Genomic DNA, 15,472 nt, shown 5'->3' with positions numbered 1-15,472 from the left:
TTGGAGCAGTAACCTCCAATTATAAATGTGGGCGAAAACCATTCAGATCGGTTTGAGCGAAGGCCTTTAATCTCCTTGGCCTTATAGCCAAGCACCAACAGCAATGCCTGCTCAGGGAAGAGACCTGATGCTTGGAGCCTCCTTCTCTCCCCTTGCTCTCGTGGTGCCCAAAAGAAGTTTTCCTGTGGGACCCATTAGCTTTTGTTGAAGCTATGAGGGATGAGACAGCAACATGCTGGGGAACATAAGGGGTTGAATTAAGGATTTGTGTTGCAAAACATCTTCTGGAAGCTGCTGCAGTGGGACGTGAAAAAAAAAATACTGCCTTGGTTAATTTTAGACTGTACCACCTAACTAATGAAAAAAAGTGTGCAGGAAATGCAACAGCTCAGAAGTGTACCTTGTCCTGGGCCAGCAATCTTTATGATCATGTGGCAGGTACAACAGAAAAATCCATGTGCATACACATACATACACACATATACATGATTATAAATAGCAAGACTACACAGAATGTGCATAAGGCTGCAGTATGGAGTTACAAACATGGTATTGTTGCTTGCTGTTACGGATGTTTTCCTTGTCATGGGAAACGATGACAAATGATTACTTTATCACTAAAGCGTGTCTAGATGAAATCTGTCAGAAATGTACAAACACTGCAGCTTTGTGTTTGTTTAGTTACAGATAACCACTTGGCCAAAAGCCACAAGTCTGAACAAAAGGAAGGAGGGCAGCAGTATTTGTTCAGATCTTGCCTTTCAACTAGTTTACGCATTTTACTTGATCATTTAAGAAAAAAAAACAAACTAATCCCTGAAGAAGGAACTGGGACTTCTCTTTGTGCTTTCCAGGACAGCCTTACTCTCCCTGGGTTAGCATCGGTTCTTCCTCTAGCTTCTTCTCTCCATAGCAACTGAGTGCTCTGCTGTTCTGCATGATTGGGTAGGAAGGATGCGATAAAGCACAGAACAGCAGTTACAGGAGATTGTTGGGAAGCAGCAAGTGCAGATTTGAAGACTGCCCATTTTTTGGATGAGTGATACAAATGCTAAGCTGTTTGTCAGAGCAGACTATATTTATCTTTCTCCTGTCATATTTCTGACTAAGAACAGCTGTGCCTCCTGTAACTAGTGTTGAATTCAACGCAAATCAAATGTATTGGGTAGCCTTTGATCACGCTCAAGAGACTAAGTCCACCTGAGAAGACTAGCGTCTCCTGCCTGATTCTGAATCACAGGAGACACAGCGCTGTCTACAGCGTATGTAGATAGCCCTGTAAGGTTAGCTTACAGGCTACTTTAGAAGCCCCAAATTGCTACACAATTCCTGGTATTAGTAGAAAGTGCTCTGAACTGCTTAAACTGAACAATAGAGTTAACATGAAAAAAAAAGAACAAAACAAACCCCAAACAAACCTAGGCAATCAGAAGAGTATCTCAGAGGCTTTGCAGCTTTCATCTGTTCCAATAATTCTTCCTCAGAAATACAATGAAACTGAGGAGATGTCAGGCTTGCAGTGCTCAGCTATATTACAGAGCAAGGACCTTGATTACACTCCTAAAAAGCTGGCAAGTGTCTGTAGCACAGGCCACTCTGAGCATTTCCAAACTGAATGGGAGTGTACTCTGCCAGAGGCTCTCCACATCCCCAACTTCAGGAGGTCCTTTATATTTTCACAAACAGCACTAGTGGGAGTTGGACAAAGCAGGAGCTGAAGGATACTCGCTGAACACCTGGCAGTAACTTCATTTTGAACTCTTCTGAAGGAAAGGTGCAGCACGTCTACGGGGAAACTAAAGCGCGTTTGCACTTCGGGTGAGTGGAGTTATTGCTCAGTGTAATTCAATCCACGGCGAAGCGCTGCTATTAACAATCTTCTGTCAATAAGAGCAGGAAATAAACAACGCTGCAGTACCTGGTGAAAGACTGCATCTTGAAATTCATTGGACAGTACGCAGGTAGGCAGAGAAGATAACTCAATGTTCACTTAGAAAACCCATTTAGGCATTTGAGACAAATGAAATGCTACCTTTGGGAAGGTGACTTTCTCCGCTCCTCCAGAAGCTGTAACATCTACATTTTGTTTAGCATTTGCTCAGTGATACATAATCATTTTGAAGATGGGACAAAAGCTGTGGTGTGTAAGATGACTGCCAGCTTGTTCAGTGAAATTGAGAAGCGCATACAGGTAGCGCTGGGAGTTTGTTTCCACAGGCAATCCCAAACAGTCTCTTATCTAACTTCAGTAACGTGTGCTCAATTTTATCCCTCTCTTACACTGGCATCCTCCAACAAGACAGAAAAATAATAATCCTTTTTTTAAAAAAGTGCCCAAGGTAGAAAAGATAGCTGAGCTCCAATCTCCCAAATCCAGGCTGATTTGGGGACAAAGTACTGAATAGCATCAGCATTTCAATTTCTTAGGAACTGCAGAAGTTCAGTTCAAGCTTTTTGCTAATTTACATTTCAGACAAGAATGCTATTTTAGTCTTTTTTTTTTTTTTTAAGTAATGCTTTAGTATTTAAGGAAGTTGGTGTAATGTTACGTTACACTGAAGAAGTGGAAATCGCTAACTCACCTCATTGTTACAGATTATCTAACACACGCAGCAGCAGCTGGGGAAATGGGACTTCCACACAGAAGCTAGCAAACTGCAGTAAACTAGCAAAACCACAAGGATTTAAGGAACCTGCATAACTGTAATTACCAGATGTTTTCACTATTTCACTAAAACATGCCTTAGACTACAGCCTGCATTCTGGGAACAAGTCCACATTGAAAATCACCTTTGGTCTGTATTGTTCTACTCCACCCCTTCACAGCATAAAAAATAATATTACTGTAAAAAAAATAAATAAAAGTGTTGGTTCTATGAAATCTAGAGAACTAAAAATAAGAATTCTCTCCAGTGGTATACTAGGAAACACAAAAGCTACAGAAGTTTCAACGACTGGTTGCTGAAACAGCTTTTTAGTCTTTTGAAGTGTTGGATCCACTTTGAAAAAGAACACCAAACACTGCACTTGCACCTGAAAGGTGAGTTTGGGATCCAAAGCCTGGAATCCTCATGATAGCTGCCCAGCTCCTGCCTCAAATCTCAAGGGAACACAAAAGAGCAAAACAGAGAGAGCTTCCCTGGGCTGCAGGAACTTGCACAACAGCCACCGGCTGACCAGCAGGCACAGCAGCAGTCCTGCTCCTGGGTGGCAGACAGTCCTCTGAGGACACAAATCTCTAAATGAAGAAAAGGAGCAAAAAGATCCCTCCACCTTTTGTTATTAAGCTGGGAAACTGTGCCGAATTTATTTTCTAGAAGATATTTGCTCAAGTTTAATACTTAAGCTGCAAACTGACATTTTGCAGTGAAGCATGTTCTTGTACTGTCCAGAAATTCATTCTGACACATTTCTCACCAGAAGCAATGCCAACCATCAACCAGTGTGGCAATGACACAGTGTTAACCAACTGGCTTTTTTGATAACTAAATAAGGTTAGAAGGGAAACCTCTTCTCAGTGGGTAAGTTTGTATCACAGTTAAAAAGAAACCATGCCCTCAATTATTCAGAAACCTTAGTTAGCTTAACTTCCTTTTCAACTTTTGCCATTTCTAATCCCTGCCTTGCTCTTTCCTTCCAGAAAACACAAGTCTGGTTTTGCTATTCAGGACATTTGTTTCTCCTCCAGTCTTTCAAAGGCTCCAGCACAACTGGAGTACTGCACAGTTGTGCATCATCCACCAGGAGTGACCTGGTGCCTCCAGCAAGGCAGCTGGTTTGAAGTGAAACATCCTTGCAGCTTTACCTGCAAGTCTGTACAGGATAGAGCTTTAAATAATAAAAGAAACTAAACCTGAATGCCTTGGACAGCTTCTTGCTTTCCCTCTGCTGCCATGCTCGCCTCCCAGTCTGCTCAAGCAGCCAAGACACCAGAAGAGAAGAGGAGAAGAGCTGTTAAGCTCGCTGTCGATGACTCGTACTCCTACGGGAGCGCCGTCAAAAGCAAACCAGAGGAGGCAGAGCTGCTAATACTTGCATTTGTGCAGGCTCTGCAGAAAAGACGACTTGGATTTTCACTGTGCTGTGTCTGTTTTGCAGATACATGGTGACAACATAACCAGGGTGTAGGACAGTTTTATTCCTAGCTGTGTTTTTAAGGCTTTGCATAAACCATGGGCAAATTACTGTGTCTCTGTGGTTCTGACCCATATTACACAATGAAAAGTAACATTCTGGGCTCCTCTGTTTATAGGTTTGAAATCACTTTACTAGAGAGAGGTGAGTTAAACATAACATCCTAATAGAATTGCTTTAGAAGAAAAAATCAGATCCTGAAAAAGTATGAAAGAGCACATGTGCTTGTCACACTAGATTGTAGAAGTGATTTTAAGAGCAAAAGTAGACACACAAAGATAATCAAAGGGCTACTGCACCTCTCCTATGAAGACAAGCTGAGGGCATTGGGGTTGTTCAGCCTGGAGAAGAGAAGTCCCCAGGCAGACCTTACAGCAGCCTTCCTGTACCTAAAGGCGGCTACAGGAAAGCTGGGGAGGGACTCTTTGTCAGGGGCCCCTACGATGAAACTTTAAACTGAAAGAGTGGAGACTTAGAGTAAATATAAGGAAGGAATTCTTCTCTATAAGGGTGGTGAGGCCCTGGACCAGGCTGCCCAGAAAAGCTGTGGCTGCCCCATCCCTGGCAGTATCCAAGACCAGGCTGGATGGGGCTTTGGGCAGCCTTGGCTGGTGGGAGGTGTCGCTATCCAGGGCAGGGGGATGGAACTGGATGGGCTTTAAGTTCCCTTCCAACCCCAACCATTCTGTGATTCTACACATAATTTAATATTGCCTTTTCAAACAGAAGATGTATACACAACTATTTTATTCCTAGATAGTTACCTTGAAGTGAAAAAAAAATCTTAACAGTAATAACCTGCCAGAACCCTAACACAGTTGGATGTTTTAAACCAGCGGTTTTTACTTGAGAGCTCTGTAGGCACATTTATCATTCAGCTGTGCAACCATACTATAAACTGTCAACTCTTCATCCCTGTCCACTTTGACAAATTACTCTTGCAGTAGCATTTCCAGTTATCCTTAGCAGTCAACACACCTCATAAATCCACATCATTGTAGTGTTATTAGAATTTCATTTCATGCTTGCATTCGCAAACATTTAAGCTTTCAACCTCTGCTGCTGGGCATTAATCATGGAATTAATCATAGGATTAAGAATGCCAAATTTAAACTCAAGGTTAATAACATGCTCAACCAATATTAGTTTTACATTCTGCCACGGGGACAAAACTTCCAAAAAATATGTAAGGCCTTAGTCTGAAGTTCCCAAATATACCCACAGACAATGGTGCTAACTGTACCTTTGTTCCATCAGGCAACAAGTTGCCCAAATTCTACATTTCTTCCTAAAGAAAAAAAATCAGCTTCCTGCACCCTTGAAAAAAACACCCATTTGCCCTCTTGTGAAGTGACACAAGCCTTACATTGGAAAAACATCTCCTTTAATGTATCTGTTACCTTGGCTAAATTTTAAGAGAAATACTACTAAACTTCCAAGAGATTACAGGTAACAGAGCAGACTGTAAGGACAGAAACATGGAAAAGGCCTTACAACTATGATATTTGTAAAAGTATTTGATACATTCTTATGCACACAGTAGGCAGTTTACGCAATTTAAAAATTATTTCAAATAGACTAGCTTATTTCACAGCATTCTGAAAACTCAAACTGAATGAATCCTCTTATACCATTTAACAATTACGAGATACATTTCATCCACTAGCAAAATAAAAAGAATTTTCTCATACTACTTCCTGCTAGCTGTGAACTTAAAAGCAAAAGGTCAACAACTCATAGAATAACAACTGAACTGTTATTTATTCATTTATTTTTTTTTATCCAGAAGGTTTAATGTTTACTGACTAAATGATACAATATTTAATGTTATAAAGTAATAAAGTTCTGCATTGAGTAGTTTTAAGTGGTAACTTTTCCCTGCTCCTGAAAGTTTGATTCAAAATTTCCCTAAAAGCCTTGAAGCTTTAGCAGAACAAAATAATTTAAGTACAACTTCTGCTTCTGTAACCAAGTTCCAGGTGCAAATCAGAAGGCCCTTATACTAGTTTCTGTAGGCTCAGCAGTTCATTTGAGGAAGGTACTATCTATTTGGCACTGTTTATGAGTATAACACAATGTGGTCCTGATCCAAGACTGCAGGTCCTACCTGTTGCCGCTGAATAGCTACCACATGCAATAAGAAGTGAGGAAAGAAGGGTTGAGGACAGTAGGAATCCACAACTGGCACTACACCTTTATAAACTTCATTGGTGTGTGAAGGACCAAGTGTTTGTGTGCCTACAACGACATCTACCTACATGCACTGTTATGTTCTCAATAAAGATACACTACACTAAATAGCATTTCACTAACGAGGAATAGTATTTGATGAGGAACCTAACAAAAATTCTCAGAAGTTATTTTATAAAAAGATTCTGTACTTAACATTCTTTATATATCACTACACTTTAAAAATGGATCCCCTTCTCAAAGGCAAAAGAAAGTTGTTTTTGTCAACACAGGAGTATTTCACAAACAGCCTTCCTGGCAAGCTGAGGCACATTGTTTTAGAGTGGGAGAACACAGTACTGTAACCGATGCACTTAAGAAGTAGTTATCTGTATAACCACGAGGTACATCTGCATTCTGAAATATACGACATCAGGAGCAAGAGCTACTCACATTTTGCCACAGGGATGAGCTGAAAGATCAATTATGAAAAAACTAACAGCATCAACTTAGTTTTCAAAGCTGATGATCAAACAGAAGTTTGTCACAGAAAATACTGTGACTCAACAGGAACACAAACTAATAAATTTGTCATTTAAGAATACCAGATTCTCACATTCAGTTGACAGGTATTCTCATTTTTAAGATACATTTGCATTAGAGACATGAAGCACCAGCTGGCTGACAATATACTACTGCACTAATATAAATCCACTAAGGCTACAACAATCTTTTAGTAGAAACTTCGATCAGCTTCAGATGACTACGAAACCGTACCTTCAGCTTTTTTGAAAAATAACAGGATAAATAACACAGTCATACTGGATCTTTTCCTACACCAGCTTTATAGCCCATAAATAAATCAACACTAAGTGCTAGCAATGTAGTGAGTCAAATTTGTGACAAAACCCAGCATTTTTTATTTCTTCAGATGTGTGTTTTGGACACGCATTTAACTACTAATGCTGCCTAAAGCAGTGCCCTGAAAAGTTCAGCTACAGCAAGCTGAGTAACTGAACAGAATCTGCTTTCATTATAACTGAGTTACTCATATAACAGACTTACTGTTTTCATCTCTGATACAGAATTTAAAAACCCAGCCCTTCCTCCTGGAATCCTGCAGAAACTGTGTAATTAAAATCAGTTCACAATTCTGTAACCGCACTGGCTCTCTCAGTTTTGTACAACTAGGAAGCCACTAGGCATCAAAACTTCTACCCAAGTCAATTGCTGTAAATTATCAGAATTTTACTATTAAGAAAGGGGTCAAGTCATCAAATACATTTGACTATTTCTGGCATACACACCACCAACCAGTGACAGAGTTCACAGTGAGTCTTGTTTGCCAGAATTTCTTCTTGGAAAACAAGCATTGCTCAGGAAATGAGAGATCCATGGAAAAAAAAAACCTACAAAAACACCAGGGCAAGCACCTTATTCAGCTGTGTGCAAAACTGGGCTTTAAGCAGGAAGTGACCATGCTTCCTAGGAGGATGTACTACCGCATACCACTTTCTAAATTTCACACTCCAAACACCTCCCCCTAGAATTCCTATCTACTGCTACCTTAGGAACTACATAGAAGACAACACCAAGCATTCAGAGGCAAGGATCTATGACTGATCTTCACACTTCAGTTTTATAGGGTATCTTGTGTGGACTCACTGAGCAGTCGCTGTTTACATCACTTCAGTTACAAACATTTGAATTCTCCAATGCTAGAAACACCTGGTAGACTGAAGAAAAATAGCAAAATACTTCCCAAAAAATCTGTTTTACTATTTTCCTTTCTAGAATTTTTCTGAAGAAAGCTATTTGTTTTGAAAAATGTTTACAAACAGTTACCAAAAGCTAGTGAGGCACTATGATATTCCCCTTATGCAGATAAAAAGATTACCGACCTCACTGAGGTAAATAAAAAAGGAGCACGTGGACCCATCTACACCGTAACTTGCATAACAGGGATCCGATCGCCACATATCTTTCATCCACTGAAACAGAACAAGAACAGGGTTATGTTTAAGCCTCACAGAATCTCTCTGAAACATACCATTTCATACTGAAGTCACAAATAACAAAGGAAAGCTGCAAGCCACTATATCCAAACTGATAAAACCCACAAATAACAGAAAGAGTTCTATGAATATTTTGCAGCAGACTGCATCTCAGCATTCAACTGCAGTGGGGAAGGAACTACATGTAAGGTGTGGGTACAATTTGCACAAACTGTAAGCAAGGCAAGCAGAGGCAAATACCAAAAGGAGAATATAATCGGGATTCATACACATGGGTGTGGCTGGAACTGACTTTCATTGCGCCGTTACACATGCTCTGCAAATTAACTGGTCATTTTAGTTACCAAGACAGCAATCTGACTCTGCCAAGAACATGCCAATTCTGCAGAAGTAAATAATTCATTTAACTTCTTATTTTAACATAGAAGTGATGTATTTCATAGCCACCACACAGCCCATTTGTCAAAATGGATCAAAACAGATTTATATACAATCATATTTATTTTAAATACTATAGTGTTAGAATTTTATTTAAAGAAGAAAAGGTAAGGAAATTTCAGGTACACTTTGCCAGCTTCACTTTCAGAAATAAATCCTGGCATTTGATAATCATATGAAAGTACTCAACAATTGTTCATACATATGAAGTATGAACAAGCATCTTGCTGAAAGAGGGCTGGAGTGAGGTGCACACAAAATCCCAACCCTGGGTGGGGAGACGTCCAATGACTCACTATGGGGAATAAAGCAGACAGGGCTTTTTAAAAACGAGAAGGTGTCTAAGTAACAAAACAGCATTCAAAGAGTAATTTCATTAAATAATGTGGCATTTTAATATAACATGGCATTTTATGTCTTTCTTAATAGGATGACCCTTTGTTTCTCTGCAGGAGTATTAAAGGGTAAGGTAAGGAGTTTTGTAGTGACACCTGCTCCTAAATACCCTCTTTTTTGACCCAGTTGTTCTTGTATTACAACACTGAGTGGTGACTTCTTGCAACAAAACACACATAATTTTACAAAACACACATAATAAGATTAAGAACAGTTCACAGTTACCTTTATTTTCCCTTCACAGTGAGGAAAACCATCCATAGGAGGCAATTCACACTGTTCTTGGGCTCCATTTATGAGATCTAAAGAGAAACAGAGACCATAACTGAATTTTGTTTTACAGTTCTGACAGATAGCCTAATGAATCCTTCCTTTTATTTTTATGAATCCACATCCAGACTGATTGAAGAGTCCCACTGTGTAACATTTGTTATATCATTAAAACTCAGTGTGCTCTTTTTTGATTATAGAAAAAGGTTACATAGCTTTCAACTTTGACTTGCAGTAAGTGCTGAATTATACAACACGATCTGTGAAGACTTAAATAAAAATAAAGCTAACCTATACTGAAAATAATAAAAAGCAAAACAGCTTCCTAATCAAAGCATGCTTAAAGCTACTAAACTGCAATAATTTGTTTTTAATTGCCAAACACTTGTAAGATGTACATTACTCTAGACGCGAACTCAAGATTTTTCCAATTCTGTTATCATTTCATAAAATACTCGATCAGCAGGCTTGGCACCAGATACTTGACCCAATTAAATGCTGTAATATGATCTAAATTTACAACTAACACTGCAACATAAAAAATATTATGGTCTCCTAATGCATATACATTTAACTATTTTAATACCTTGTAATTCTCAGTTTTTGCAGCATGTTGAAGAATATGACAGATCAACTCTTTTAGACCATAAACCAAGGAAAAATGAGCAGTATTTAAAGGACATTATCACACCAGTTCCAGGATGGGACTTTCTACTAAGAACCCACTAACACAGGCCTTTGAGGCAAGAAAAATGATTAATGTGGTGGAGAGATTCTCACCAGAGTCAGTGGAGGATAAGTTTAATTTAGCTAGTTCCTCCCGGAGTTATCTAAATTACACCTGCATCATTTCTGGCTTTTCCCATGGACTAGAACCAAGATCATTAAAGCCAACCATCCATCAACATAGGAACACTTCACACCACGGCATTTTTGTAGTTATATTGCACAACCTCACCCTGAATATGCTAATTAGAAATCTCAGTTAAAAAAAAAAATTAAAAAGGCTGCAGCATTAGAATAGAGTATGGCCAAAATCCATGGAAAAAAAAGCTAGAGTAATCGTGGTTTTGCTGTATAACAAAAAAAGCCTTTTCCTGATTTATCTGAATATTTTGCTTTTTATTTAGTCAGGTTTTTTTGAAATAGTTTATTTTCAAGATAAAGCTTGAAATGCAAGTGAAGTGTTACAAAACGGATTGGATGGGGAAAGAAGAATTATGCCTGGAAGAAGATGTATTTGGCAGTCTCCGCAGCAGCAGCAATTTGACAAACCGAGCTGTACCGCCACCGACAACAATGCTGGAGCTAAGCAGTTTTTCAGATGACTTTATAATTTCAAATCAATAAGCGCTTTCAAAATACTCCGATGTTGCTATCCGTACAGGATTCTTGCAGACCAGACTGCTGACATCTACGGCTTTGATTTCTGCCCAAATAAGGAACACACAGAGCACGCAGACAGGTGTCAAGAGCTTGGACCCATGTTCTACTTTGCCTCAGTAAGGGTAGATAACAGTGGGACTTTCTGCTGTACTCAGTTCAGGAGTCAGACCTCCCACCTGTATTGTACTGAAAGTGCTTGAGATCAAATAATACACACCCTCAAACAAAAGGAGGCATGGATAAAACTGTGGTGATCATTGATAATTAGTGTAATGCCATTAGGTAAACATTAGTTTGTGGTCTAAAGTCTGGCCCTTACTTTTTTTCCCTTTCAGGCAAAATAAAACAGTATTGAGGTTTATTTATTTACGTTTACAGAAGAGTTCCTCTTCCAGAAAGGACTGTTCTAGTTTTAACAATTTTGTAAAATTTGTAAAAATAATTGTTTGTAATAATGAACAATTACAGAATAAATCTTTAAAGGCATTCTGAAAATTAAAATTCCAGTACTGCAAAAGAATGGTGTTGCATAAATACAAAGTAATACATCAGTAACACACCAGTATTCAGGTCTTGTCTTTAGCAGTGTGAGCGAAGTAGTTGGTATTCTGAGCAGTTTCACAAAGATCTAAGATCTGGGTGGTAGCTAAGTTCTCTCCTCACTTGTCAACTAATTCTGTGAGAATTTCAAGAAATCAAATATATTCTATGCTAGATATGCTATCCATTACTAAATTAGGAACTCGTAAGCCTGAATACAAAATAAGTACTGAGCTTTTTATAAGACATGTTAAATCCAGATCTTCCCTAAACATAAAAGACACTTTAAATGTATGATATCATATCAGAAATATAGTTCAACTGCAGGAAAAATTCAACTTTTGACATTGAACTGAACTCAGGGTTGAAAATACTGAATGTCTAGGCAACAAACCATCTCTTCTTCTAAAGGCTATTTACTACCCTCTGCTTAAAGAAATACAACTATAATGCTTTATTTTTGAGCAAAACCTTTTAGTGTGCCAAGTCTGTCACACCATATTAGATTTGCATTGGTATCTTGTGACACTCCTGAGAATGGGAGGAAGGAGAAAAAACACAAGATAGAGAGAATGGACTCTCTAGGTACATACGCATTTGTAGTCTAGATAGTTCACTTTTGGCATGCATAAACAGTCTCTGCACTCAAATGGTTTTATAGGTGAGCATGTTAACGCCTTTCTTGAACATACTGGTCTCCATACATTAGTGTGAGAAATAAATGCACAAGTCTGAGTTCACTTGTGAAAAGCGGTGGTGGATCTGGGCTTGCCCTGAAGCAGTACGCTTCCATCTTAGCCACAGTCAGTGCGAGTTCTAGACTGAGAACCATCCCTCCCCACTTCTCCTTTGTCCTCGATCAGAGCCTGCATGAAGAATTACATTTCAACCAGCTCGCTGCCAGCTAGGTGTAAGGAACGTGCTCCTTTCTGGGCAGCAGAAAGGCTCCTTTCCACACCCTTACTGCATTAGCTCCTGTGAACTATAGACAAAGAAAACAGCCTTGTAAAATATTGAAAGTCAAGGGCAGAGTGGCCAGCCTCTAACTATGAGCTGATAGCTACAGATTAACAGCCCCGGTTGCCCTCATCACACCCTGCTGTGCAGCTGCAGCAGCGGAGGAAGCATGGGCTTGACAGCATTTCCTCGTGCACGTCTAGCTCACAATGTGCCTGCGCTGCCAAAGCAGCTCATGCTGTTTTGTTCCGAGGCTGCCACCATCCATGCTAGCACAGAGCACGCTCCCCTTCATCAGAAATCCAGAGGTGAACAAATCATACGTATCCCACAGACAGCTGTGACCACCTCAGACAGACACTAGCAACGTACCCTTTTATATGGCTTACAAAGAGCACGTGAAGCAAATGGAAGCCTGGGGATGCTGACCTACACCAATCTTGGTCTTGCAGTGTGAAAAAGCGAGTTCAAAATACAAGTCAAGAGCACAGAGCTTCTTCCTAGTGGGAAGATGATGAAAAAACCCCAAACCCAAAACACATCAAGCCAGACATTTTTAATGCTGCTTTCGTGAGAAAATAGTATAAGAAACCACACAGATTTTTATTCTTAATTAGGATTTATAGCAATTAAAATATGAGTTCTGAGATACTTTTCCAGCCAAAACTTAGAACTTTATGCCAACAGTTAAAAATGCAAACTGTCAAGTCAGCACAGAACACCAGATAACACACTTTTTTCCTCTTAAGTTAGGTCCATGATGCCAGTTTCCATTCTACAGACACCCAAGTGGTTTTCACATCAAGCACAACTTATATCCTCTTGATTGCTATTATGCACAGATTAAACATTTACCTAATACGATATTACACTGATATATTGAAAACTTGGATGTGAGCACATAATAAACCTAAGAGCACAGAGGCTTTTTTAATGCAGTGCTTCGTTTGTGCAGTCCTGGGCCATTGGATATGTAACTAAAACTCCATGTCGGCACTCGGAAAGCAGCCATATGTTCACTTCACCAACGTCTGGGGCTGTTTGAAGACTACCAGCTCTGCATCAGAGATCGCTAGTGCACAGCAGGCAGAACTGAACTTGTGAACAACTAGCAGTTATTTCAGTGCAAAGTCTGGCGCATTAGCATGAATGACGTGGCAGCTTGAAGCTGAGCCACCTGACCTTGCTCTGCAAAGGATGCTTCTCCTTTGTTGCTGTGTACAGCTAAGGACAGATTGGTTCCAGTCACCTACCTTTGACACTGAACTCTTGAAACACCACTTTGCAGGTACAGGTCTTTAATGTTCATGCAGTCCAACTCCGTATCGGGGTTTTTGTTTGTTTTAGGGAAGCTTTAAAATCTCAAGAGCGAGCTGTGTGGCTCAAAGAATAATCTGTGATGAGGCATTCATTTTTTGTTTGCTCTCTAGTTACTCACTAACAAAACAGTAAAAATAAGGCTTAGTAAGTGCTGCATACATACTTTGTCCCTTTGCTATACACGTCTTATAATAATAAATACCCTTACAATAAATAATGTGCTTTGTGATACGCTCAAAAATTGCTTGTTTTTCTCAGTATGGTTTTGAAGCCTAGAAATAATCTGCAAAGACAGTAAGCTGAATAACAGTAATAGAAAAAAAATGCAATTGCATAGTTATTTAATAATGATTGTTGTTTTATGACAAACAGAATACCTAACAAAGTTCTAAAATAGCACTCTTGGTTAAAGCAAATCAAGAAGCCCCAACACCATTGAACTGCAAACTGTGACACCAGTGGCATATCTAGCTGGGTAAGGACCAACTCTTTGTTCTTACAAGAGCAGAAATACCGTAAGAATTTAGATGCCGTCAAGTTTATACACTTTGGAACATCAAGGCCATTTTCAGACTAGCGTGAAGAAGCACATTAGAGTCCCTTGTGATGACGTAGAGCACAAATAATAGCTCAACTCAGTGCTTCCTATCAGGAAATCTCATAAAAGCAGAAACCTCCTTAATATTAAAAGGACTGAGTAATTATCTGATCAGTCTATTCACCGATTTTCTCTCTACCTGCTCTCTTTCTGGTTTTGATCATTAAATAAATGTACTATTCTTACTTTAATTTATGGAATCTTTCTGCTTCTATTTCTGTTCTGAAATCTGGAATCCAAGGTTACTTGCAATACTCTAGTTAAGGCAATTTTCATTTGTGTATTATCTCCCTTCCCTTCCCTTCTCCTACTAATTAACACATTCTCAAGTTAATTCACATTTTTCTTTTCCAGCTGGGAAGGTTTCTTTAAAGAGAGAATTTGCAGTGTGAGCTGAAAGCACTATCGACACTTTCAAAGAAACAAACTAGAGGTTACACGATTGTAAATGCAAAGCACAAACCACTTTCTACTAACATTTCAGAAACTTTGGGAGCAAAGCATTGGTATGATTTAGAGAAAATTAACTTTTCGACTGCTAGTCCATCCTCACACCAGCTGTGCTGCTGTGTTCCATTAATGCTACTGAAATCAATGCGATGTTAGGAGAATTCAAGTAGTAGTCAAGTGGTTAATCAGAATGCAGCCCGGGGGACCACTAACAGCCCCTTTCAGCATTACTAATACAGCTTAGCACTGCAGTGGAAAATATTAACGTGTGGTCTTCTGCACGGTCATTACGCTGAGCTGGAACAGCGAGGCTTGAAAACACAGCTCTCCTCAGCTCCAAGCTACTGCCTTTGCAGGAGGCAAACTGACAGGAAAATGGGAAAAAGCACTCACTATTATAAACAGTGTGGAGAAAAATACACAGAGAAGGCACAATAAATACTAATCAAAGTGTTGCCCTGAGCAAGCTGTAATCTTGACTCCTGGTATCAGTGGAGCCCACATCCTATTGCATTCAGTACTCACAGATGTTTTGTGAGGACTAGTTTGTTTTTAAGGCATGGCCATAGCTAATACCATATGTACTACTGTAACTGAAGAAAAACCTACTGTAGTCTTCTGAAGACGGGAGGACAGCTTTGGAAATTCACAATAATATTCAATACTTAGCTTTTTATCAAGTTTGTCTCTGCAAGTACAGCATTATGGGATAAACCATCACCGCAGCCTGTTAAACCAACAGGTCTGTCCTGCACATAACAAAGTTCTTTGAAAAGAGCCATGGAAACAAACCAACTTC

General features: G+C 39.4%; 1 protein-coding gene across 3 annotated transcripts in view; it reads right to left on the bottom strand.

Moving 5' to 3' along the window:
- Positions 1-15,472, bottom strand: part of MGAT5 (alpha-1,6-mannosylglycoprotein 6-beta-N-acetylglucosaminyltransferase) — a 116,330-nt gene that overhangs the window by 46,870 nt on the left and 53,988 nt on the right. For all 3 annotated transcript variants that reach the window (XM_068687365.1, XM_068687367.1, XM_068687366.1), the window contains exons 4-5: positions 9,378-9,454; positions 8,205-8,294 (exon numbers count right to left, since the gene is read on the bottom strand). In XM_068687365.1, coding sequence (XP_068543466.1) covers positions 8,205-8,294; positions 9,378-9,454 — 167 coding nt within the window. The remainder of the gene's footprint in view (positions 1-8,204; positions 8,295-9,377; positions 9,455-15,472) is intronic.

The sequence above is a fragment of the Anas acuta genome, chromosome 6 (assembly GCF_963932015.1).
Source record: "Anas acuta chromosome 6, bAnaAcu1.1, whole genome shotgun sequence".
Lineage (NCBI taxonomy): Eukaryota > Metazoa > Chordata > Aves > Anseriformes > Anatidae > Anas > Anas acuta.
This window is presented reverse-complemented; position numbering and strand designations above follow the sequence as displayed.